Source organism: Barbus barbus, assembly GCF_936440315.1.
Source record: "Barbus barbus genome assembly, chromosome: 26".
Lineage (NCBI taxonomy): Eukaryota > Metazoa > Chordata > Actinopteri > Cypriniformes > Cyprinidae > Barbus > Barbus barbus.
Genome location: NC_136754.1, coordinates 1,703,257 through 1,731,255, shown reverse-complemented (window position 1 = coordinate 1,731,255; position 27,999 = coordinate 1,703,257). Strand labels below are relative to the sequence as shown.

The 27,999-nt window shown below is 35.6% G+C and overlaps 1 protein-coding gene across 4 annotated transcripts; it reads right to left on the bottom strand.

Annotated features, from left to right (window-relative positions):
* Window positions 1-998: 998 nt before the first annotated feature.
* LOC306846066 (ran-binding protein 3-like) lies at window positions 999-25,035 on the bottom strand. Of its 4 annotated transcripts, none has more exons than XM_079379156.1 (17): window positions 24,976-25,035; window positions 21,639-21,694; window positions 19,980-20,016; window positions 17,837-17,923; window positions 17,609-17,680; window positions 12,925-12,990; window positions 12,087-12,200; window positions 11,227-11,327; window positions 9,247-9,366; window positions 9,023-9,120; window positions 8,858-8,933; window positions 7,615-7,711; window positions 6,490-6,614; window positions 3,926-4,046; window positions 3,700-3,842; window positions 2,920-3,115; window positions 999-1,298 (listed from the first exon to the last, which is right to left on the bottom strand). In XM_079379156.1, exons 1-17 carry the CDS (start codon window positions 24,995-24,997, stop codon window positions 1,255-1,257), a joined length of 1,575 nt encoding a protein of 524 aa, XP_079235282.1. In that variant the 5' UTR covers window positions 24,998-25,035; the 3' UTR covers window positions 999-1,254. The 4 variants fall into 4 exon arrangements, with proteins under 4 accessions (XP_079235282.1, XP_079235283.1, XP_079235285.1 ...); XM_079379157.1 differs by having other exon boundaries at window positions 9,247-9,360; XM_079379159.1 differs by having other exon boundaries at window positions 9,247-9,360; window positions 12,087-12,188; window positions 24,976-25,019.
* Window positions 25,036-27,999: the final 2,964 nt, after the last annotated feature.

The window sequence follows — 27,999 nt, the reverse complement described above, 5'->3', positions numbered from 1 at the left end:
ATTATTCCTGGCGAGAAGTAGAGGCCCACATTTTGACATAAGACAAAATTTTATTTCAAATGTTTCATCTTTTTTTTAACTTTGATATTACTATTTATTTTGTAAAGGAGTTCGGAGACATGGTGTGCTAGTAAGTGATAATATACGCATAGAAATTTACAGAACATTCAAGGGTACAAGTTTTTTTTGTCTTTTTTTTTCCTGTGTCTAAATGCACTCAAACTTCCAACACACGAAGAAAATCTTCATTTCTGACAAATCGTCTCCAAACGACATGAAAATGGATAAAAAGTTAATATAGTAAATCAATATTTAAAAAAAAAAGGCCAACACAAAACAAACCCTCAGAATATGGAAAATAAAAACAAATACCGAGATGCTGCTTTAAATGTTAAATCAGATCAACTAAAAAAAACGAAAACATTTTTAACATCATCTGCCCCTAAACGAAGCTACACAACTCAGTTTGATGTTGGGGTGAAGATATTTTTCTCTTTTACAGGGGGCGGATCTAGAAACAGATTCACTACAGCACGAATCCGTGTGCCCGTTAAGTCCTTAATTCGTTAACACCAATGAGAAATCTAACTATCATTTTAGCAGACTAGTAAGAGTGTCAGCTTGTCCTAGAAAGTGAGTATATCCAGGAGATGCTCGGTGAAGCTGGCAGAAATCAGCTGGGAAAAATGGTACAACTATACGGAACACAGCAGAGGTCAGGTGACCGTGGAGCTTCCAACCAGCTGATTGGCAGATAAGCGCGATGATGCAGCGAGGTCACGGTGAAGCCGAGAGCCAATGAAAAGAGAAAGAGATAGAGACACATAGAGAGAGAATGAGTAAAAAACGGTCCCACGGTAGAAACTGCAGTCTTGATGAGCCACGTCTTAAACGGAGAGAGAAACACCCTCACGCTCATCAATATGATGAGCGACCAAGTCCGAAGCCATACATGGAAAAGTCTCTTTTTTTTTTTCCTTTTTTCGTTGTCTTTTTAATTTGTTTATTTGCAGTCCAAGAGAAAAAAAACAACTAAAAACAAACAAAATGATAAAAAAAAACAAAAAACAACTCCAGATTTACAATAAATGTTGGAGGGGAAAATGAACTACAGAGGTTTGGGTGAGAGAGAGACTCCGCTCCAGGGGTCCATGGCTCCTGTCCGAGGGGGCCGTGTCGGTCTGGGCTGTCCGCAGAGATGCCTGCGCTAAAAACCCCGGTGGGCGGCTGTGGGTCAGGCAGAGGGTCAGGATGCTATGTGCTCTCGGCGGCTTGGGTCTCGCTGCTCTCACAGTTATCTGGAAGAAAACAAGTCAAAATTAACTCAGAAAATATCCTAGAAAACAACAGGCTGAGCAATGCAATCATACCAGTGTTTCCCCTGCCATTATCTTAGGAGGGCGGCCCGCCCCCCTTGAAGGTCAAATTCATTTTAATTTTATTTTCTCTATAGCGCCAGATCACAACAGAAGTCATTTAAAGTTACCTTTCCAATAGAACATGTCTATACCTTGTTCTTTTATTAAACAAACTAAATAGCCTTACATTGTCTTATTTACACGACGGCATGTTATTTCTGTCTCTAACGTTGCATTACATTCAGAAGCGCGCTTGAGGCTTGCGGTGATATTAACGTCTGCCGCTTCACTAAATGAGGACATGAACAACACCTCCAGAACTGAAATCCATGGTAGCCCGAAAATTTATTTAACTAGCCCAAATAAAAATTAAAAAAAAAATTTTATTTCACTATTTACAAGGTCTGCTAAATTTTTTTAAATCAATTTAAGGCAATTTATGAACCTTTTTGAGAGCTGCACAAGTAAAATGAACTGTATGAGTGGGGTTGGACAATGTCTATGGTAACATTTTAAGCCATAAATTGAAGTTTTCACACACAAAAAAAACCTATAAAATGACATTTCAGCTTTTAAACAATTTTTATGAAAAGGGACACGTCAAACATATTATATTAATTTAAAACAAATATTACTGGCGTAATTGTTTAGATTTTTAGAAGGCACATTAACTTCTTTCAACATTTACAACTATGTTTGCTGCATAAAAACATGGGTCGATATTCGCATTGATCTGAACATAACATTCACTTTCTGCCACGAGGTGCGCTTTAGGAGCAAATAGCGGCTTCTCGGGTGCATTAACAGCAAAGCAGCACCGCGCTCATATATACGCTGCTTAACAGGCATTATAGACAAGATGAAATGAAAATGACAACGATACGTTTCTGAAGACAGACGATTCCCTTCAGAGACACATTCACATAAAAACATCTGCGCTGCGTTTTGACTTTGAAATGTGCAGCGCTCATTTATTCAATGACATCATTGCCTTTTGAAGTTTAATCCAGCTGTATTCTTGTCTTTCCGTCACCAACTGCAAGACCTCTTATACCATTTAACGCATTTAAACCTTTTTATGGCCTTAAATTTTATACAACTAAATTGAGGATTTGAAGGACCTGCAGAGGCCCTGTATTTAAGGCAGCTGTCAGGCAGGGCAGTGATACATTTTGGTAGCCCGACTGGAAAGCGCAATAGCCCTGTGACCGTTTCATTTGAGTAAAACTATCTTCATATCATATACACAGAGAAATAAAGGTATTCACGGCAACCCGTCAAAATAAAAGTTCTGGTTTCAGTTGTAGACGCTGCGGCAGAAATATATTCCTATTGTTCAGGAGAATGTACGTAATAGCCTACTAAAATGATTAAAGCCTTATTTTTAAGGAATAATCATAAAATATGTCTTAAATGTTTTAATTGTAATATTAAATCCCCTTTATAAATTTAGATTTATAATTCCAGCCATTTACTGGTTACTGTCCTTGACAGAAATATTTCTGTCTTATCAATAACCATCAGAATTTCACTTCTGGTTCACCCATGTAAAATACTGTACCGCTGGCGGTGGAGTTCCCCGTGCCGCTGCTGTTGTTAGCAGGTTGGTCATCGTCGCTGTCGTCCTCGTTTGACTGCGGGATCTCTGGTTCGGCTGGGATGGGTGTGCTCTCGGCCTCCTGATCCACACGACTCCGCAGGGCCAGGATCCGGTGATGCAGTGCCGCAGCCAGCTGACCCGAATCTTTAGAGCTCGCCTGAGGACGCAGCGGAAGAGAAGCACAACATGATACAGGGCTCCCAAAACTAACCTCCAATTCCAAACACTGATGAATGGGTAATGACTGAGTGAGTGACAGAAAAACTACTTTATAGAGATTACACAACTTCTAGTAGATTCAATATTTTAAAATGGATAACTAGACCATTTCTATTCCCTTATATATTCTTCTACAAGTTTGAGATTTCACAGATTTGTGTTTCCTTTTTAAAACCTGTCAATAATATATATATTATATATTAAAATAATAAACTAATTAAATTAAAATACATTAAAAAACATTTTATATAAAATGTACAAAATATAAAATTTAATTTATTAAAATAAATATTTCAATATACATTCGTATAAAATTAATATATAATAAAACAAATACTATTTAAAACTAATTATTTTAATTCAAAATATATACATTTTATTATATTTATTGGCTAAAAATGTCTGTAAGCAGTAAAACCTGATACCTGAGTTGCTTTTTAAACTTTTGCATTATTTAACAGATGAACACAAGAAAAATCGATGCACTTCCTGTGTAAAGTGTTACAGATGTGTCCATCCTACCGATATTAGGAAGACCTTGACGCCCTGGTCCTCGGTGTCCATGGCTGTGATACGAACGCTCTTCTCACTGGCTTTATCCACCTGCATCTGAGGCCAGAGCTTCGTGTTGAGGATCAACCGCAGACTGCCCTGTGTGCGCATCACTAACAGACAGACGGAGACACATGAGGAACATCGAGACATTTCAGCTGCTCTAAAGAAGCCTGACACTCGGTGCTGCTCTTACCTAATCTCGACTGTAACGTGCCGTCATCGGTGGACGCCATGTCGTTAAGTCTGAGCAGACCGCGGCCTCGTTCCACCCACGACTGAGCTGGCTTATCGAACACAAACAACTTGCACTGCATCTGTGGAGAGACGGACACAAATCAACTCATTATCAGCACATCAAAGTTTTACTGAGAGGAAAAAAACAGGCCTGAAAAGATTAAAAGAATGTTTCGGGTCAGTGCAACTCAATCTCTATAAAACGCATCTGTAGCCTGCTGCTTATTACCACATAATTCAGACTGCTTCCTGTTTACACTGATGCACTTACAATAGACGTCTATGAGGCAAGACACTGGAACACAAAAAAATTTAATATACACAGTTTTGAAAGCATAACCTGAAGTCATACAAGAATATTAAATACAAATAAACTAACTACTGATAAGCATGAAAAAAATAAATGGACTCCTAAATCTCTCCCATGCTTTACATATAAAAAAGGAAGTTTATGGCAAAATAAATAAATAAATAATTGCACAAAGAATAATTTCACCAAAAAAAGTGGTTTTGTTGAAAAAAATGAATAAAATAAATAGCACCAAAAATAAATGTACTTGTCCCTTTTCTTAAAAAAAATAAAAAAATAAATAAAATTACAGTGAGAAAGTAAAAAAGGCAAGGATTTAAAAACAGAAATGTAAAGATTATAAATTTATAAATGCACTTTATAATACACATTTTGTTAAAACTTGTGCATTATTTATGGTGTATGGCAAAAACAGTAAAATTGTATGATGTTTACACATGATTAATAAGCAGTTTTTCACAATAAAATGATTAATGCATTTACATTTATGCACTATTGAACAGTATTTTAATGTTTCACAATTGACCCCATTGATTTGATCACCGAATCATTCATTTAATTGATTCGTTCGAACGGCTGATTCATTCACGTATACACACATACATATATACATGCACACACACATACATACATACACACTAGGGATGGGACGATACACCTACCTCCCGATTCGATACTGTCACGATACTTGGTTGCCGATACGATATGTATTGCGATTTTTTTAAGAATTTCGATTCTACAAGTAGGGGATTCGATATTGCCGTGTTGCGATTTTTATTTTTTGTTTTTAACTCTAGACCATGGGAAAAAGTTGAATGACACACTTAATATACAGACTGTGACAATTAAAATATCCAAACATTCACAAAACATCCACAAACATCCACAAAAAGTCCAATAAAAAAGTACTTTTTGAAATAAAGTGCCCATCAAACTAGTACAATAAATAAAATAAAATAAAATGAAGAGTCCGTGAAAGCCTTTCTTTAACATCAAACTTAACTCGAAAGCCATTCTTTTAAATACTGGACTGCGTTAAATAAAATATATAAGCCGTGACCCACTTACCATATTATATATATAGCTTGTTAAAAAACAAAAACAAAGCAAATTTATTTCACAAAAATTAAGACTGTTAAGAATATGATTAATACTGAATAAACAGCCAATAAAGGTAAGGCTATTAAATAGCAGTCCCAAACTAGTCATTTAAACATATACAAAATGACACAAAGTGAAAATAACATGGTATTTTGGGGTTATGGAGATAACAGTTACCATGGTGAATATACAATACTAACATGAACTGTTAATGAAACATGGAAACTGCTCCTGAATAGAATGAATATCATACCTTCATGCAAATCCTTCCCAGCTAACACACGCAGTACAGTTATGTGATTTGTCAGTACTGTACTTTTTTTCACGCGTTGCATGCTTGTTTCTGCGCTTTAGTGAAGTGATATACGCCACGTTCGCGCGTCCTATAGAAGAGTGCGTGCTACGAACACGGTATAACATCTGGTAGAACAGGATAGTTTGTTTTTCTGAGGTGGGAGACTTTTTATTTCGTAACAAGTTAAAGAAATAATGATAGAATAATGACACTGACATTAAGCCTGTCAACAGCTCATCTGACCGCAGATACTGACTCTGGACAGCTTTTCTCAGGCATTCTTTACTTAAACTGCACCTGACAGAAGTGTCAACCGCTTTCATGCACGTCTTTTAAAATAAAAGTCTCGCATCAGAAAAACATTAAGAATTAAGTTTTTTTGTTGTTGATGTCGTTTCTTTGGCTGTACACTCCACGACCCACTTTTTCACCAGTTGAGAAACACATCGCCGTCTGCTGAAATAAAAGCACTTTCCTCCGCCTAGTATATAAGCAAGGACTAAAATAAAGCAATGTATTTAATATGAATTAATATCGATTCTGGTATTTAAAAAAAAAATCTATTTTAAAATCGTAAATAAAAAAATCATGATAGTTAAGTGAACTGATTTTTTGTCCCATCCCTAATACACACATACATACACACACAGTATATTCTATATAAACACACACACATTTATATGGTAACCAAAAAATGCAGCAGATTATTTGACAGATTATTTAGTTCTGAACCCAGACCATTCTTTGTGGTTTTGTGGACTAAAAGCCAATGTATTTTCTGTGGCAACTCTTACTGCTATACTGAACGTCATCTCACCTGTAAAACATTGCTCTCCGACTCCTCTCCTGTACGGACCTCTACTTTCTCCAGAATGCACTTCTTGGCAGTGGCTTTGGTGTACGCGGCTGCCGACTCTTCCAGAGACTCCATTACACTGTGATCTGACATACACACAGAGAGAAAAGCATCATTTCAACTAGGGATGCACAATTAATCGAATTTCTAATTGCGATTACGATTATGGATGCCACGATCACAATCGTTCAAAGCCGCGATTACAAAAATAAACAAACAATTAAAAATGTCCACTTGCATTATTCTGTGTGCTTAAGAGGTGTTTGCAGCGCGGGTTTACCAAACTCAAACACACTGGATAAATATATATATTATGGTAGGAAATTTACAAAATATCTTCATGGAACATGATCTTTACTTAATGTCCTAATGGTTTTTGGCATAAAAGAAAAATAAATAATTTTAATCCATACAATGTATTTTTGGCTATTGCTACAAATATACCCCAGCGACTTACGACTGCTTCTGTGCTCCAAGGTCACGTGTGTGTGTGTGTGTGTGTGTGTGTGTAGAGCTGGGTGATATGGAAAAAAAAAAAATATCACAATAAATGTCAAATCTTTATTTCTTTCAAGTTTAAAGCCAGATCTTTGCCCCAAAGTGAAAGTTGTAGAAACCAGACCATTAATTTTCCTTAAAATAAAAATAAATATCTAAATCAGGGCTCGACAATAAGGACCGCCCGATGGCCCGGGGCCAGCGTGAAAGACGGTCAGGCAGTAGACGGATTTGTCACTCTCCTGATCGGGCCACTGCAGCGTCGTCGCAAAATTTTATCATTTGCATGGGTTAATTAAAGCCTTGTTAATTTAAAAATTCAAGCGATTAAAAAGCATTTCTGCGTGAAAGACAACTCTATTCAATTGTACTCTCTCGTGGTGTTCTGTTCTATGTGAACAGCGCGCACACAGACAGCCGCGTTTCTGACACGCGCGAGCAGCCTGAACGGGCAAATACATACAAAAGTATGTCAAAATACCCATCTTGGCAAGTAACTTTAACAATGATTAGTCTAATTTAAACACATATTTATACACATATATATATACACACACACGCACACAGTGTGAAAAGTTGTGCACCTACTTTTCTCAGGTGTGGCCTCTTGTGATGACGGCTCAGATGCTGGAGCTGAACTGTCTTTACAGGCCTCGACTGACACCTCGCCTCCTTTTGGGGGGCTCTGAAAGAGTTTGCACACAAAACTCTTCTGAAAATCCATTTACTGTCTTTATACTGTTGTCTGCGGAAATATTTTAAGAAATAGTTCACCCAAAATAATAAAAAAACCTAATAGGTTATTGTTTGTTCTTATCCATAAATGAGGCACAATATACTTTTTGGAGTCACTTCCTTCTTTAACTGCATGGAAAAGAGCAGCTTGGATTTGCTACTAAACTTCTTTTTGAGGCAAAACAAGAGTAGGGATGTAACGGTATGAAAATTTCTTATCACGATTATAGTGACCAAAATTATCACGGTATTGCTAAAATGTGCTGGAGATGTTCAAAAAGTATCGACACAAATCACTTCAAGTTTTGTATTTAAAAATAAAAATAAAATAAAACAAACAGCAAATAAATGGATTCTGATTCTAAAATGACTTTTTGTTTGCATAATCACTAACACAGTAACATTACCAATGATGTTCGGATTTTAAATGACAACTTTACTGACAACAATTTAATAGCATGTTCAAATATCTAATGTAAATGTTCAAATAAAGCTTTGAAAAAGTTCCATATAAAAGGTAAACCTCACATTTCAGCCTTTAAAGAAAGAAAAGTGTTAAGTAAAAATGATAATTGATTAATAAATGATTATATGTATTTTATCTGCTCCATAAATAATTCTAGATAACTTATCTGAATTGTTTAAATGTGTAGAATCCACATAAGCTTTCATCAACCGGTCAAAATTTACAGCAGGGCATGCAAATTTGGTCCGTTTTTGGCCAGACAGAAACTGCACAGGCTGAACGTAAATATAACTACGTCTCTGTAAATCCACTCACTGACAGCAGATGGCGCTTTATATGAAAAAGCTGAATTACAGTTGATTCCTGTAAACTCCGTGGACAAAGCAGTAGTGCGATTAAAAACACTTCCTTTAGGTATTACTTTTTTTTTTCATCTTTTAAAAAAAATAATTTTATCATGATTTATCATCATGATAATCGTTACATCCCTAAGCAGGAGTAAATTATTTTTTATTTTTGGGTAAATTATTCCTTCATATGCTCCATTTAAAAGCTGAACAGTCTGTACAAAACATGAAATGGGACAAAAAATGCATCAGTTGTCTAAAACCAGTCATCCTATACACTCACCAGAACTCTCTCAGACATGTTCTGGCCAAAAACAAACTTGGAGCCTTTATCTGTGCTGTTGGTGGCATTGTTGGAGCTACAAAAGCAAACAGAAGCAGATTTACAGGATGTAGAACCCAGGGTAGAGAGAGCGAAACGATTCGCATGGCTCTATTGAACCGTTACCTAGCGCTGCCCATGTACTGTAAGAAATAATTGGTGCTGCCAGACTGAGAATCTTGTGTGGAGTCTTTTGAGGCACTGGACGTGCTGTTTTCATCCAACTGCTCAAGAAAAACACAGTAACAGAATCTGAGAATAAACACAAACACTCCTTGGGAACTTCTATCTTGCCAGTTTGCTGCTTCGAATAAAGAATGAGACAAATGCAGCAGTGAGTCAGCGCTGACCTTCGCTCGCTCTTTGATATTCTGCCCGAACACAAACGATGAGTCCACCGCACTATCTTTCTTCTGACTGTTGTCGTCTTTCTGTCCACCTCCATTTTCTTCTCCTTCCTTCTCCTGCTTCTGCAAAGGAACTCAAATTAAAGCAGATCCGACGACTATGGACTTTTAGTAACAAGTATTCGAGTATTATGTCGGATACATCAGGCTTTTGTGGCTCATAGTATGAGAGTTTATGTCGATTTTATGAAGGTTCATTTAAGACCTTTTTAAGAACAATAAAAGATTTTAAGGAAAAATCTGAATGACTTTTGAATATGGTCTTTAAATGTAAATGTCTTGAATTAGCAATTCTTGAAAGTAAAAAAAAACAGATTTCCATCCTTTTTATTTTACAACAAACTTAATGAATAATAAAATAAATTATGTCCTGAATAGCTCTGCTAAAATATGGAAATAGCTATTTGAAATCTGATTTGCAAAAAAAAAAAAAAAAAAAAAGTGATGCTCTTCATCAGTATTTTTGTCTTGTTTTCCAGTGCAAATGTCTGAAGATTCTTAAATCAAGATGCAAGTCTTGTTTTATGATAAACTGATGAAAATAAAGCGAGTTTGATTAAAACGAGATTAAATTTCTGATAGGGCTGTGCAATTAAATCGAATTCAGGGCTCACAAAATCGCTAGCCCGACGTCTCGGGGCTATTGTGTTTTCCAGTCAGGCTACCAAAATGTATCACTGCCCTGCCCGACGGGCTACCTTAAATACAGGGCTCCCACGCAGTGTTCCCTCTGCTGAGCCTGAGCCTTGCGCACACAAAAGCTGAGCCTTGCGCACACAAAAATGAGTTGGGAAGCCATTTGATTGAATGCCGCCAGTAAAAGGGAAAGAACAGCAATGCTCGGGCAAACCGCTATAGAGCTGATGTCACGACAGAGTTAGAACCGGTTTCATAGAAAGAGAACGATATGCACCAAATGAGTCGCTGTAGAAACTGAATACTTCAATGATTGCGGTGCGCTCAACACGAGAGACAACACAAACGCAATGACATGTGAAATAAAACGTCCTCATGTATTAAAGAAGAGTGGCTTGACTAAGTGCTGGAAATAACGGAGGATAGGCAAAGAACGGTAACAAAACTCTGAAACATGTACAGTCACACACAAGAGTATTGTACAAACTGTACTTCATAACGATGTTTAGACAGCTATAGAAGAATTCATATGTTCACGGTTTTTAAAAAAAGTTCACTTACAGATCACAGCTTAAATTTTGCTTCAGTTTGTATTCTATTCTATTCTATGAGTTTAAATAGTTTGTTTTGATAATATATTATGTTGGGCTATATTAAAACCGATAAATAATTGCCATTTCTTAAGTCTTTGACTGAGTCTCTTGCTCATCAAGGCTATATTCATTTCAAAAATACAGAAAAAACAGTGATATAGTGAAATATTGCAATTTCTAATATTGGTTTCCTATTTTAATACATATACTTTAAAATAGCATTTATTCCTGTGATCAAAGCTGAATTTTCAGCATCATTACTCCAGTCTTCAGTGTCCCATGATCCTTCAGAAATCATTCTAATATGCTGATTTATTATCAGTGTTGAAACTGTTCTGCTGCTTAATATTTTTTTGGAACCCGTGTTACTTTTTTCTTTGATTCTTTGATTAATAAAACGTTTAAAAGAACAGCATTTATTCAAAATATAAATATTTTCTAACAATAGAAGTCTTTACTATCAATTTTATCCATTTAACAAATCCTTGCTGAATAAAGTTTATTTAACTTTCTTTAAACTTTTTTAATTTCTGACCCCAAACTTTTGAACAATTTATATTGTAACAAAATCTCTATTTTGACTAAACTGATCAGGTGATGCTGATGTTTACGAGATGCTCTAAACAGGATGTAATTAGTTGTGGTTTATTTCTCAAGCGTTTCCATCTCAGATGTTTGTGCCGTATGTCCTCACCGGTGATTTGTCCGAGCTCTCTGTGTTGTTCAGGAAAACGGATCGGCTCTCTGATGATGAATCTCCAAACTTCCCGACTCCATTTGTTCCACAGCTGGAGTCTGCGAGCGAAAACATTGGCATAAACTAACAGAATCACACTATCAACACATGTTTCAAGCTAAAAAATAACTCGCTACTCTTGCCTGTAAAAATAATAATACAGTTGCTTTAATAGGAATCAATCTATGCAGTGTTTTATTTTTATATTTGTTCATTCAGTTTCTTGAATGCTCCTGCTAAATAGGCCTATTGTAAGTGAAAATAAAGCACTGTTTGTTTTATTTGTATATTATGTGTATTTGTAATGTGCATTTGTTAATAACAAATATCAAATATTGATAAAGATTGTTATCTTTGCCCTACATATCCACCATTCTTTTTTATATTTTGTTACCTTGAAAGGCTTTGTCTTTATAATAGGGAAATTATTTTGGCTGTAATGCTCAGACAAAATAGCAAAACCAACATGACAAAGAATCGTGAAATTTATTAAAAAAATTAAAATTGCGATATGATATTTTTGCCATATTTTTCGCCCACCCCTAGTTAAAACTATAAATAAATAAATGAGAAAATTTGAGATTACACTGAAAGATTGATGAAATAGTTTAATTCAATTGGATTAAACAGGCATTTTGCTTATTGCTGTTTTTTACTTGATCTTGGAAAAAAAAAAAAAAGGGGTTTGAATTAGATTTCCATATCTGTTTCTCAACACAAATGAGCCTGAAATGTGGTTTTCTACAGAACAGCCCGAGACCTCTATGGATTCTGTTGCTGTGAAAGGCAGCGGTGAGCATTATGGGAGATGTACGTACTGGTCTTGACGGGTTCTGTGAGGGTTTTGGCCGGAGGCGCCTGTAGAACAGCTGGTCTCAGAACACTGCGCTGCTGTTCTTTGGGCTTCTGACTGGGAACGCCTGGAAAACAACCTACTAATGGATTGAATCAGAAACCAAAACAGCCCACACCACTGTCTGATGATCAAATAAAAAGCCTTAATTGTAATTCTCATGCAATGAGATGTTCTAAAATATGGAAAAGCTTTCTCAGTTTGTGCTGTTTTAGTTATCTTTAACTATAATTACATTAATAATACATTTTTAAATAATTGTAAAAAAAAATAAAAATTGTCTTCCATAATTGAAATAAAGCTAAAATAAGATCTAATAAATATTAGATTAAAAATTAATTACTAAAACTAATATAAAAAAAATGAAAGCTATAATGAAATTTTAAAAACTAAAGACAAAAGCTCCAATTACTAATATAAAAAATGAATACAAAGCTAATTAAAAATATAAAAATGAATCAATCAATAAATATTGATAAATATCAGCATTAATAAGTATTAGAATATGTAACATTAAAGTATATAATAATAATATAAAATTGTATTTACTATTAAAATGACACTATTCTACACAATACCTCATAAGAAGAGCTAAACACTGAAGCAAATTATCTTAATCTATTTAAGGAGCTTTCAAACGCACAAGATAACATTTTTTTTTTAAAGTACTGAAAGAGGAAGCTTTACAGTCAGACTCATTGTGACTAATTTCCCTAATATTTCCTGCTCTAAAGAGCACATTCATGTGTTGCATTTGTGTGTAGATGCAGTAAAGGTTCAAAGCAGGAATGAGTTGATCTTACCAGTGCTTGGGGCCTGGCCATGAATGAGTGTGGGAGGTTTCAACCTGAACCCGACAGGCTTCTCTTCTGAGACGGACAAACAGAAGCATAATCATTAAGATGATAAACCAAACATCCCTAACACATGACCAGATAAGAGCTTTAAGACACTTAAAGTTAATCTGTAATGCATGACACAATGCATTGCTGCCTCAAACACATCAGTCAAGAATAAAACACTGCAATTAAGGTGTTTTCTATGCAAGTTAAAAGGACATCTGATGTTTTTCGGTCAGAAATGAGAAAAAAAATAAGTATATTACTGTTTAAACATTTTATAGATGTATACAGCTTCATATTTTTACAAAACAGTAGACAGTATGCATTATATACACCACACAGTATACACTAGTAATTCAAACACAGTGTGTGTCTATCTCTGAAGGGCCCTCACACTGTGCTTCATATCTACAGCCTCGTAACGGCTCTGACCACTTCCTGTTAGACCTTAGTCCCTCCACATGCCTCTGGACTTGTTTTAGCACATTCCTGACAGTAGCCTATACACATTTGGGTTTAGTGCGCTTGGCTGGGTTTGTGCTCTAAGAGAGACTAAAATAGAAAGCTGCCTTCAGATGCATGCACAGCATCTGCCATTTACATTACTCTGTGTAACACATTATCTAGAGCAGTGTTACTCATTGCGCGGCTCGCGAGCCTCATGCAGCTCGCCAAGCTTTACTTTGTGGCTCACATGGCAGTAAATAATATGATGATATGATCATGCAGTCAATACAGATATTTCACAAAGACATTAAAAACAAGCAGGGCTATAACATAACCCATTAAAATACTCGCACCATGTCTAAACCGGACGCGAGTTGCGCGATCCAACAAAAGACAATAGAACCCATCAGAGTACGTGAGCGGAGTGGAGTGAGAGTGGAGCGGTGTAATTTTGAATGGAGAGAGGAACGGATTCGGAGTCGGAGCGTTGTTTTCACTCGTTCCAAGAGCTCTCCACCACCGCTCCAGCACGAGTACAATTCATGCCAACTACCTGTAATATAACTGCATATTTAGCAAGAATTCTAGAAAAAATTGGCACTGCAAAAAGCAGCAGGTATACCTTTTAATGCTGATTTTAGCTTGTCATGTGGTAGGAAGCTGGAGCGGAGTGATTATTAAATGCTCGGAGCACGGAGAGGAAATTGTTGGCGCTCCACTTCGCTCACATACTCGGGAACCCATTGATGTTGCCTACACTGATGCCTCGTTCTATTTATGACGAACTGAACTGGCACTACGTTCAAATGATTTGCAATGGTTGCTTTTTCGCGTCAAGTGTTGACAGACTTTTAGCGCAGCGGGGCACGGCACAACTGTCTGGTCTGGTGTAAACACGGCCAGACAGTGCTCTATTACAAATCATTTATATTTAAAGAAATACCTAAAACAGCGGCATTACAAGATGGAAATATAGACTAGAGATATTTACACTTGCTCTGTCCTATGTCCATGACACTGACTCACTGCGCATTTGCCAGTTTTTTGCCAGCTCTTAACGCGAATGTGCACTTGGATGGTTAGATAACAGATACATGATGGGCTAGTATAGAAAAAATAAATAAATAAGGTCTTCCCAGCATTAAGGTAATCCTGCTTTTATTTTTATTTTTTTTAAATCATCTTGTCCTAGTTACAAATTTGACTGGTAAATGTTAAAGAATGATAGCACCTTTTGTATTGTGCAGCATTGCATATCAGGGATGACAGATTGATAAAAAGACATGCTATTTATGACTGGATGTAACTTTTGATACTTTGCCGTAAAAGTGGCTCTCCGATTGACTTTGCCCTATCAGTGCGGCTCCCATGAAAAAAAATAGTGAGGACCTCTGATCTAGAGGATGAGAATGAGATCCGATAACACTATCCACCTTTTTCTTGCCGTAAAAATGGGTAAATTCTATGGGCCTGGCTTCCAGTCTCATCCGCCTCCAGCTATTTTTAGCTGTACAAAACAGTTTGTTATGCTGCTTGATATTGAAAATTGTTGTGTCTTATATTATTTTAATGTATTGTCTTAATTATGAACACACTGGTTTGTGTGTATATATATATATATATATATATATATATATATATATATATATATATATATATATATATATAAAAAATGGATGTGCATCTCATGACTGATACGATACGCATCTCAATGCATAGCCAACAATACGATACATTAAAGATACATATCAAGCAGCTACCATTTCGATGCGATACGATTCACCCCTATTACGATGCAGTGCGATCCGATTTCGATTCAACAATGCGATTCGATGCAATGCATACAATTTAATCACTTTTAATGCCTCGAGGCCTTTTTCATAAAACAAGTTAACCAAATAAGCCAGGCTTATTTCAGTTAGTCTGACTTATTGTCAAATGATTTGGTTCCATAAAGCAAATTTAACATAGGCCTAGATCAAGTTTAGTCACTGTGGCAACTTATTCTGGGAAACTAACCTGGTCTAAAGCAGGCTAAGCTGAGCTCCTCTAACAATGACCAATAGGAACACAATGATATTACCACTGACTCTCTCACATACTATTTTTTAACTTTTTTTTTCAGTTTCTAGCCATACAGCCTTTCTCTCTGGTTTTATGACAGCTGTACCTTTTATAGTTTGCAGTGTTGTGATTCGTCATATTCACGCAGCAGCAGCGGTGATGAGAGAACACGCTTGAGTAACAGTTTAGAGAGGAGAAATCAATCTACACATAAAATAGCGGTCACAGATTATTGGTCACTTCCTAAATAAAAGTATAGATCATCCGCTAGTAATTATGTAGCCGATGCACACTTCTTAAACCAATGATAGATAGATAGATAGATAGATAGATAGATAGATAGATAGATAGATAGATAGATAGATAGATAGATAGATAGATAGATAGATAGATAGATAGATAGATAGATAGCAAACCGATAAACTCCACTTTAAAAAAAAAAAAAAGTGTGCTGATTGCCGTACATTATTCTCCACATATAGCGCGATCTGAACCCTAAACATGTTTAATCAAAAAAGCCGGTATTGTCCACTTTCAAGACATCGCGAGTTCATGTTTTACTGCAGAAGTCCATTTTAGCAAATCAGTGCGCTGTATTCAGGTCAGGTGACAAGGCTACTTTCCCTTTGAAAGGACGTGCTAGCTGAGAGGAGTTTCATCAAAGCAGACTAAAAGTGACTGAGGATGGATCATTTCGACAAACTTGATGAACCCGTGATATCTTCTTCAGGGCGAAAAATAAAAATAAAAGCTGCAACGTTTTCATGGAACCTTGAAAAAGCAGCGCGTTACAATGCTGAGGGAAAAGCTCCGTGCATTGTGTGTAATCACATCCATAATCTATGATCACAACAACAACAACGTTGGTCAGGCATCTACATTGCCATCTGAGGAGATTACAAAGAGTAAACAAGTTTTTTTTTTTTACTCTAAAAAATTAAATTTGTTATCTGCTTTTGCTATAAAACCTTTTAATATGTAAAAAAAAACAACAACATGCTTTTGATGAACTTTTTGATGCATATTACCTTTAGTAAATTACCTGTATCTGTTTAAGTTATTATTACTTAAAACAACCCAATTGCAGTTTGATTGATATTACTTGGAATGCGCAATAAAAAAAACTTGATTTCTGAAAATTTTTTAAATAAAACTTATCGGTTTTTGCAAATTAACTCTTCATATATATATATATATATATATATATATATATATATATATATATATATATATATATATATATATATATATATATATATATATATATATATATGTGCGTGTGTGTGTGTGTGTGTGTGTGTGTGTGTGTGTGTGTGATGCCTCACTGATGCTGTCATTTGTGCTTTTCGGATTTGCAAATCCTTTTTTTTTTTCATTGATAAAATTACAAAATTGTATTATAATTTCATTAATGCAGCCCATTTGTTTAGTTGTTTTTTGTCTGCATAAAAAAAAAAAAGGAAAGAAAGAAACGTGATGTTTACTAACCCAGTCCAAACCACATCCACATGTGAAAAATAAAAACTGTGGACAGTCACTCCTGAAGATCAAATTGGATGTGTGCAGCGTAAACAAAGCCTAAGACTGCCAAACATGACAAAAACTGTGGACGGCCGCAGAACCCTGTAAATTACACTGAGTAATAGATGTCCAAACCGAGACTGGCGTGATGAAGCATCTAGTGACAGGCAAAATAAGCAAAAGTTTATTTTTATATTTTGATTAATATCATTGCATTAGAGTTTTTAAAACTGAAAACTATTCTAAAAGCCCTCTGACTTCAGATAATGTATAAATATAGGTGGCCTATGACAGATTTATGAATTTGTATTTCTTATTTGAGCAGTCGATTACACTGAATTTTCTGACCCAAACAAAAAAGATGAAGAGTCATGAACCCAAAACCAGGCCAGTTCTGGTTTCTATTTTTTATTGCATTGTGACTAGTAGCTCCACCCACTGTGAAATTTCACTGGTCCAAAACCCTCCTTCACAGTTGCATATTAAAGATCCTATGTTCTGATTGGTTGATAAAATTTGATATGGATAGAAAAATGACTTGACGTGGGACACATCATGGCTGGTTAGGACACAGTGTTTATAGTTGCCAGAAAAGGATTGAAAAGGCTCTTACCTGGTTCCGAGTCTGAATTACCAGTTGGAGACTGGCATAAACTTGAGGGCATAAAGATATTATTCTTGGGAACTGTTGCAAGAAACAAAGAAAGCACGAAAGAAAGAGAGGATCAGACGAGTGTGTCTCACCTTCAGTAAAAATCAGTCAAAAAATACTCCAAAGTGAACCCCCTTCAAAGTGAACAGTGCCAATCCACTGCAGTGACCAGGATAGCTGTAGACTCACCTGAATGTGACGGGGGGAACTGGGTCAGAGATGAGGTCCTCTCTCTCTTTACCGGAGGACAGTACTCGCCATCATCTCGATCTGAATCTGGAGAGCATAATTCAATCAATAGATCAATCAGAAACTAATACTAGTGGAGCACTAAAATTCAGGACACATTGCAGAGAACTGAAAATGACATTGTGTAGCCTTTTGCAATAACTAATTCTAATAATTTTTGTGCAATTATACTGACTTCTACCTTCAACTGATGTGACTTTAGAAATGACAAAACAAGGATGCAGAGGATGTAAAAATAAAGACATCTGTATAGGAAAACATATTACATTTATTAAGTCAATAAATGCATTATTGACAAAGAATGGTTTACCAAAAAAAATACAAATTTGCTGAAAATGTGCACACCCTCAGGCCATCCAAGATGTGGATGAGTTTGTTTCTTCATGAGAACAGATTTAAAGAAATGTAGCGCTCCATCACTCGCTCACCAATGGATGCTCTGCAGTGAATGGGTGCCGTCAGAATGAGAGTCCAAACAGCTGATAAAAACATCACAATAATCCACACCACTCCAGTCCATCAGTTAACATCTGGAGAAGCCAAAAGCTGTGTGTTTGTAAGAAGCAAATTCATCAAAGTGTTTAAACTGTCGCTTCTGGACAAAATATGAGTCTCTAATTCATAATAACGCTCTCCGGTGGAAAAAGTCCATCTCCTGTTGTCCATCAAATCAAAATCCACCCATATATTTGTTTAGAGCTGTTTTGGCTTGTAAATGGTGGATGGTAGATTTCTCTCCTGAATCAGACAAGATGACGTTCTCACAAGAGAAAGCAATTTTATGGATAGAAGATTTGTTTTAAGTTAAAAAGGTCTTGATGGAATTTGTTTCTTGAAAATGTGCAGCTTTTGGCTTCATAAGATGTTAACTGATGGACTGGAGTTGTGTGGATTATTGTGATGTTTTTATCAGCTGTTTGGACTCGCATTCTGACGGCACCCATTCGCTGCCGAGCAAGTGACATGCCGCTAAGATTCTCCAAATCTGATGAAAAAAAACTCATCTACATCAGGGAGGACATGGGGGTGAATAATGTTCATTTTTTGGTGAACCGTTCCTTTAAATCAGACAATGACCTCAAAATAACTCTCAAACCGATGTCTGGACACAAGCACATCTGCATCCTACAATATATTTCATGAGACGTTGTGTTAGTGTCTCACTGTCTGCATCTCATCACATATCATATACAAGTTCCTTTCAGCAAAACAACATCATCAGTGGGTGTTTACATAAAATATTAAAAACTTATCAATATTTCTGTTATCGACTGTTGACGGTTTTATTTTTAGAGTAACAAATAGGGCATTTTAAGATATTTTCAGAGACTATTTATGATGCATTAAAAATTGTATTGCATTAAACCCCAAAATAATCTCTCACAACGTTTTACACACTCGTAAGCATGCATCACAATTTTAGCCAACAAAAATAACAAATATTGGCCAAAAAATTAACATTCAATTAAAAAAAAACTGACAGAGCAAAAGCAGATTGCATGTGAAGCTGTCCAGGTTTGAAAGTGTGCACAACAATTTAACACAAGTCTATTGCAAGAATACTGCAGTCAATCTGCAAACATGATTATAATTTAAATTTAAAATTCAATACATATTTGCATTTTCCTATCACTCCTCTGGGATACTGATTGATGAAGAGCGCACATCCATTTGTCTGACCCATGCATTTATATAGACAGTGAGAGTAACAGAGCTTTCCTGTAGCTCAAATAGCAGAGCATGGCGCTAGCAACGCCAAGGTCATGGGTTCGATTCCCAGGGAAAGCAAGAGCTGATAAAATGTAAAAAAAAACTTGAATGCAATGTAAGTCGCTTTGGATAAAAGCATCTGCTAAATGCATAAATGTAAATGTAACATCTCATGCAATATATTGTAAGGAGCAGATGTGCTTTTGTAATACACAAATCAGTTTCGGTTCTGTTTTTGGCACATCATAAAACAGGTTATCAGAAAAAAGCTAGTACCCTGGGAAAAATAGTTTGTTTAATGTCCACAATTTTTAGCAGCCAATAATTGTTACTGGTGCATCACTAGAAACAAAAAAAGCCTTCTCAAACGTACCGTCCCCATCCTCCGCACTCGACCCATCTGCGGATCTCTGGAACAGGCAAAAACATAAATTAATTTGGTCACACAGAACTGGACTACATCACAGAGAAACACACTGTACAACATCTTAAACAGCCCCGTTTTCAAATAATTTCTCACCAGTGCCAAAACCATCCTGCTGAAACGCTGAGTTTGTTTAATTTGCTTAAACTGCTTTGGGTAAATAACATTTTGAGGGTGATTTGTATCTGTGCTAGTCAGTCGGCAGCTGAAATTCATCTCACTACCAGCCAAACTGGCTAGCTGAGTTGGTGAAATTACTTGCCGATGCTAAAATTTGGAAGGGACCAAGTGAAACTTTCATGCCTCGCCTGAGTGTTTATTGAAAAATGTCCGTTTTGTTATTGTAATAAAACTGAAAACTAAATTTCATATTTCCCAGTAAGTGTCTTCCATCATAACATCCTCAGGTTATTATGGGAAATGGGTTTGTTTAGTTGTCAACTACAAAATTCACAATATCACGGCTTCTAAAAACAGCAGTTAAATCTGCAACATATCATTTCTAAGCCACCAAATGGAAATGCAATTGCAACCAATGGCTTGAGTTTGCAGGAGGACTTACTTTTGGACGAGAGAATGGTGGACAAGAGTGTTTAAAACTCGTTTTTTGCTATGCTGTTTGGTGCCTCTAGCAGAGCAGAAATTACTCAATGCCATTAAAGCTGGAGACGGGCTGATAGTTGGTTTTATCAATATTTTAATGGGACAGTTCACTCAAAAATAAATAGTCATTTACTCACTCAGGAAGTTCCATACCAGCATGAGTTTTTCTTCTGTTGAGCACAAAAGATGATATTTTGTAGAATGATGGTAACCAGACAGCTGATGGTAGCCATTTAATTCCATAGTATGGAAAAAATTAAATAAAAACAATATGGAAATCAAAGGCTACCGTCAACTGTTTAGTTGCCAACATTCAAAATATCTTCTGTGTTTAGAAGAAAGAAACGTATACAGGTTTGGAACAACTGACAATTTCCATTTCTGAGTGAACTACTGCTTTATGCGTTTATTATTAACTGGATATTAGCTTTAAAATATTGGACATCAATAAATTGCCCCATCTATACATTTTGTTTCAAGAACGGTGATGCATTTCATGTTTTGTTTGTTTAGTAGTTGTTTTTGTAGAATTACTTTTAGTAAACAATAAAAAAGCCAGAACAGGTGGCAATTTCTTTCTTTTTACTGAGTTTAACCTAAAAACACAGTTTAGAGATAAAGACGGTCAACCAAAACATTAACTCTAGAGTGACCAACTAATATTCATTCCTGAATACCCAATAGTTTAATGCGTACTTTAAAATGAATTACATTTATGCAAAGTGCAAAGATTATGCAAAGACTTACTAGTCGTTTAATTACATTCTTCATTTGAAAACATAAGTCAATTTATTTTGCCCATTGTTCATTTTATTGTTCTTTCTATCAGATCTTCATATTGGATACTGGATGTATAAACATACAAATAATCAGCACTGGTTGTATGTATACAAAAATACACATGTAAATAAATATTGTTCTCCAATGTCGATGCAAATGTTGCAAGAAATAAAGAAAACATGAGTTTGATAATTTTTTAATGAATTATTCCTTGAGTGAACAAACCTTCTGTGCTTTGTCCTTCTGAAACACAAACACTGGAGGAGCTATGGCAGGCTTCTCTGTTAAAAAGAAAAACAGAAAGAAAATTAGCTGGAAATATGACTCAAATAGAGACAATCCCCATATGTCTCTCCAAAATCCTACATTAAGCTGGTGTTTCAACTCAAATTTTAATTTAACTAAGCAAGAAAACAGCTCAGCTGTGATGTACTAATGTTACAGTTCTGATCGATCCAAGTTTCCCCGACATTACACACAAATATCCAAAGTCACAAGATAATCATTCACAAAATAGGTCATTTCCTAAAATGGTTTATTTGAGGATAGGGCATGACGCAAACTGACCAAAAGCATCCAAAGTAAATGCTTAACATCATATCTTAGTTTAACAACCACAGATCAGAATCATCCATGCCCACTCGGTCAATTTTAAGTTACTTGCCACTGTGTTAAAGGCAAAAATCAACTGACCGCTTTGCCTGTAGACAACAAAACAAAGAAATGACAAGCAAAACATTGAATTAAACATGCAATGAAATTGAAATGAAAGAATGAAATTGTGTTTCCTTGTAAAATACACTGTAATAACCGTTTTATTTAAAACTTCGAAAAGTCATTTTACAGTGTTTAAAAATAAAGGGGGCCTGAGGTATTTGTGTCATGCATAAAAACACATTACATTAATAATTATAAAATAACTAACATATAGCCTCCAGTAGCTTATTGTTTAAAATATAATAAAAAAGAATTTGACAAAACATCCCAATGTTCAATAAATACCCACATTTATTAATCCACAAATATAAATAAATAAAACTTGTAGCAAGTAAATAACTGTACCAGTTTACAGAAATGCTAAAATACATAATTATTACTTTAATTTTAGTTAAATTATGTCTGAATTTCTTATGTCTGTATAGGTCTTTTAAGTTTGAGTTTTATTAAATTTCAGTTATTTTAATACTTAAACTAAATGAAAATGAAATAATATACATATAAATTCAATATGTGTATGAATTATATATATATATATATGTGTGTGTGTGTGTGGTTGTGTGGTGTGTGTGTGTGGTGTGTGGTTGTGTGTGTGTGTGGTTGTGTGTGTGTGGTTGTGTGTGTGGTTGTGTGTGTGGTTGTGTGTGTGGTTGTACATACACACATGTAGTTGATTTTAGGTGTTTCGCGTAGTGTTATGTTAAAATCAATATTATACTCATACCTTTTGTTCTTTAATATTTTGAATTGTTTTTAGCTTTATTTTTTGTTTTTCATTTATGATAATTTTTGAAGTTTTGTATACATGTCATTTTTATTTAATTTCTTTATTTTTGTATATGTAGTATTTATAAAGTTTTAGCTTTTAGTTTTGGATCTGTTTTTATTTGTTTTAATACTACAATTGATTGCTTCTGTTGTCTCATTTGTAAGTCGCTTTGGATAAAAGCGTCTGCTAAGTGACTAAATAAATCATAAAAAACCAAATGAAAAGGAAAATCTCTGTTATAGAGAGGAAACCACAACTAGATGTAAATAAGGTATGCATTATGCCAAATAATTTTGAAGTGCCATTGCACTTGAAGTGCTGAACGCAGGAGTCACCAAATGCTTAAATATTCTATTCACAGTGCTAGTTTGATCCCCAGAGAATGCATGAACTAATACAAATGTAAACATTCAATGCATATCGCTTTGGATGAAAGCATCTCCCAAATGCATAAAAAATACATTAATAATGTTGTCCATTGCATTGAAAAGCCGTATCAACCAACAGCTAGTTTTTAAACCACAACCTGTAGTATGTCCTTGCCATCACAAGCCTCTGGTAATCTGATCAAGTGGGGTTAGTAACCAGTCCCTGCAAGCCAAACACTCTAAACAGTGTTGTCAAAGAAGTTATCTTATTTCTTATCTCACTTCAAGCCAGCCAATAAAACCCTAGACACTTCTGGCTCAATTAAAAGGCTTTAAAATGCCCGTCATGCTTCGTAAATAAACAAAGACACATGATCTGGCTGACACTTCTGGTATTTTTAGCTACAGGACTTTGACAGCAACAAAACTGGAGGCTAATAAAACAATCAATCATAAGGAAGAGTACACAGCCTGTTTAAGATGATTTGCAAACCACTAAAGAGTGCAATAGCACACGTGCATCTGTTAACAGCTGCTTTCCCCAAAACAAATCATAGTCATCTGGGTGGCTCATTCAGCACTGTAAACCGGTGCACATCACTGTAATTAGGTCAAGGGGTGAGGCATACACCGATGGGTGATCTCACCACTCAAGGCTGCTGTATTAGAGGACGTTAGAGCTCTAAAGGGGAGAAAATCATGTGTGCATGGGGTTGCATTTCACCCCGGGCCAGGAGGAGGATGGGCAGGCCTGCATAGCACAGACAGCGGAGCCGGGTACCGCCACAAGCCGCGAGAGCGGCACCGACGGCCGGCTTACCCGTGAACGAAGCACCGCCACCTGCTCCGGTTTCCCTACAAATCGATGCATTTATTGGAATAAGGTCAAAAAATAAAAAAGTGCATCAAGAGCAGGTCGAAACCAACCACGAGTTGAGCAACTCGCTAACGTTACCCCACCCACCATTCGCTTTCGTTTCGTTTGTGTATGTTTCATTTTTTAAGCATTGGACTGTCTCAAAGAAGGATAAATAATTAAATATCACTTCACTGATCCTGACAGGCTAAAGATAGACCTCTAAGCCCATAAGCCACGATTAGATTCAAACTACAAGAAAAAAAGACATCCTAATAGTGTTCATTTAGATGCATAATACAGAAAAACGAACACGTTTCTGCCACCTATTTGAAATGCATGCTACAGATACATATGTTAGTCCTTAATGCTCATAGAAAAGCGTCATTCTTGAATCCCTTGTAATTACGCATGAAATGAATTATTTTACAGCGCGCGCGGATGTGTTGTGTTGCACGCGCGTTTCCACCCGCCTAAAAATCAAAAAGAGAACACACACCGAGGTTAGTCCGTTAGCTGCACAACACACTCACACACACACACACACACACACACACTCTCACACACACAAACACACACTCTCACACACTCTCACACACACACACACACACACACACACACACACACACACACAGGTCTGTCAGTGCGCTGCTTAGCCCGCGAAGCTAACACACTCATCGGCTAACTTGAGCTAAACATCCACACACACTCCCGCTCAGAGCCGCGAAAGCGCGCAGACCGGGTCACAAACACGCGTGGCGCTCTCACCGACGCTATTATGGCACGTACGGCTCATGGTGGCGGTTTATTTGCTTTATTTTACTCATTTTGCGGATTCACACGGTTGCCTACCTTCGTTCGCCAAGTCCGCCATTTTACTTCTCCGTGCACACCCACAATGCACCGCGGCACTAGTGCGCTTTATTTCACAGAGATGCTGCTCTTTTGAATATAAGTCATTTTTACACCAATCTTTACCATTTTACATATCATTAATGTCAAAAATGTATATATAACATATTATAAAGTAAATAATGCCAATGGTTATTATAACATATAGTTAATAATCACTCTAAAATATTATAACTATCAATTATTATTATAAAAACGATTAACATATTACATTGCGTAAAAATTAGGCTATTATAATATCTAGTTTATTATTTAAACATGATTTTAATTTATGCATCCACTAACAATATAAACTCCTATTATAAAAAATATTATCTTATGTTAACAATGCCTAATTATTAATGTAATTTATTATTTGTAAATAAATGTCCTGTCTTGTTGCTTCTATTGACAATATTAATTAAATAACGATAATAATAAACTATTGTCTAATGTAAGTTTAATTAAGCTTATTGGTTACTTATTTTATTAGTAATATACATTTATTTCTGTTTAATTACATAAATATTTTGTTGCGTAAATAATTTTGATTCCTTTTTTATTTATATATTTTTCTCCTACTTATATATTATTTATATATTTTTCTCCTACTTATATATTATTTATATATTTTTCTCCTACTAATTTTGTTAATTGAATATTTTATTTTATGTATGTATATATAATTAATAAATAATTTGAATAATTTATATATTACTGGAAACTAATATTTCTGTTTATTGTATTTATTTCTGTATTATTTTTATTCCTCTTTGTTTTGTAGTAATGAAATATAACCACTAGATGGCCAAGTTAGTCAATGCTGTATCTTACGAACTCTACAGAAGCACTTGATGTTTGGTAAAAGTACATTTTTAATTTTAATTTTAAAATTAAGCTGAATATATCTGATTGTTAGTAATTGATTATTTTAAAGTCTTTGATGTGTATATATATATATATATATATATATATATGAGAAATAAGAGAAACTGAAATTTCTGATTCACAACAATTGTGCTGTATTAACTTCTGTTCATGATAAAGATATTTTCCCCATGTTACACATGAACCCTGACCCCATCAACTTTGGATAAAGTCTATTAAATGGCAAGCAGCTGTGATTAATAGACAGTAAACGAGAAGAAAGTGGGATCTTCTTTCACAATGGTTTACAGAGCCCTTGGGCAAATCCCATGTAACCACATGCAACAAGAGACCTCCTGACAGACATGAAGATGAAGACAAATGTCAGTGATTATTTAGCGAAAAAAATCAATGAAGTCATAATCACTTGATTGAAAGATTTAGATTCTTCTCTGAAGGAGAAAACAGGTATTAAAGGGTTATATATATATGTATAAACAGGTGTTATTCTTATTGTATCCAAACTATTTAGTAACAGAAAGTAAAAGGAGGGATTCGTTTCTATATTCATTTGACCATTAAATCCCATTCTGTGTCAGTGGCACCGTTATGATGAACTATCAATGAAAAATATCACAGGCTCATTCAGGCTTAAACAAGAGTTCAAGCATTCATCTGCATTTCTCACGCATTTCAACTTTTATTTTGAGCATCATTATTAAGATCATAAACAATACGGTCACTGATAATTCAAGATTAGATTTGACGGACTGGCTCACATACAATGATGTTTGATTGTCAATTGTGTAACACAAAAGATGTAGAGTAACACTTTTATCATCGTGGATAGCATGCGTGAGATGCAGTACCGCCGCTCCCTATACGCAGAGTATGCAGTCTGTGTAGGGCACCAGCTCCCAGGGGGGCACCATCCCAGTTGCTCCAAAAAAATCGTGACCCGCGGAGAATGTTTTGGGACATATTCCATTAGGATTTATTGGTTTTAACAAGCCATCGCAACAGAAGGTGACCAATTACCAGTTGAGACCAACAAGGTCCATTACAGCTTCCATTAAAACCAATACAAGTCCCATTATAACCAGTAAACCCATTACAAATCTTGTGATGGTGTCTATTTATTTTTTTTACATTATTAATGCCTGTAAAGGGAGCCAAAGGCCTGGTAATTGCTGCTGTTGCACTTACATTATGATCATGTCCTTGTTTAATAGGCTATTGGCCAAATATTTAATTCCAATATCCACTTAATCTTTCATTTTTGGCCACCTTGTGCTATAGATGACACAGCCTCTATAATTTCTTCAAAAAAATAAAACAAGTGGACATCACAACGCTTACACAAAAATTAACCATGGTTGTATCGTAGTAAAACTGCTTAATTTTCTTTTGCATGATTTCTGAATGCTTGAGACTATAAAATCAATCAGACAACTATATTAATAAAATCATAGCCATAGGTAACCGTCTAGAGCTACAATTGAAATTTTTAAATAATGCAATTTAATTTCAGTTTAATTATTTACTTTTATATTTTATTAAAGTTCTATTTTGACCCCTATAGTAGGTGTTTTGTTTTTTACTTCCATAATATTTGAGGGAGGGGGCTCAACAATACAATCCTGCTTAGGGAACCCATTTGGCCACTGGTGAGATGAGACAGGGGAAATCCAGACTCTAAAAAAAACATGTTTTTTTATTTATTTTATTACATGATATTCCAAGCTTCTTCCAAGAATACCACACTGGTTCCGTGGTACATTCCTTACTCTCTTTTGCAGCCTCATTTCAGGCCAGATATTTAACAGAAAGCCTCATTGTTTTATCACACAGATTATTGATTACATTTTTCCTGTGAGTTACTTGTTCCTGTCTTTCAGCCTGAAAGACAGGAACAAGTAACTCACAGGAAAAATGTCAGGCTTAGGTTCTAAGTTTCTTATGTAACAAGAAAGTACAATTTAAATGAGATAATGCATTTATGTCATCGCTAGACCACACGTCTGGTTCTCTGCCAGATGTCTGACACATATATCAGCTCAGCTGCATCCATTAATAGACACATTTAGATTAAATTCCCCCCCCCCCCATGCCAATGTT

What these genes read in the sequence shown, in the direction of transcription:
- LOC306846066 (XM_079379156.1), bottom strand. Translation starts at nt 24,997, where the DNA reads ATGGCGGACTTGGCGAACGAAG. An exon ending in TAATTCAGACTCGGAACCAG is followed by an intron (nt 12,991 to 17,608) that starts GTAAGAGCCTTT and finishes TGTCCGTCTCAG; the next exon opens with AAGAGAAGCCTGTCGGGTTC. An exon ending in ATATCAAAGAGCGAGCGAAG is followed by an intron (nt 9,121 to 9,246) that starts GTCAGCGCTGAC and finishes TTTCTTGAGCAG; the next exon opens with TTGGATGAAAACAGCACGTC.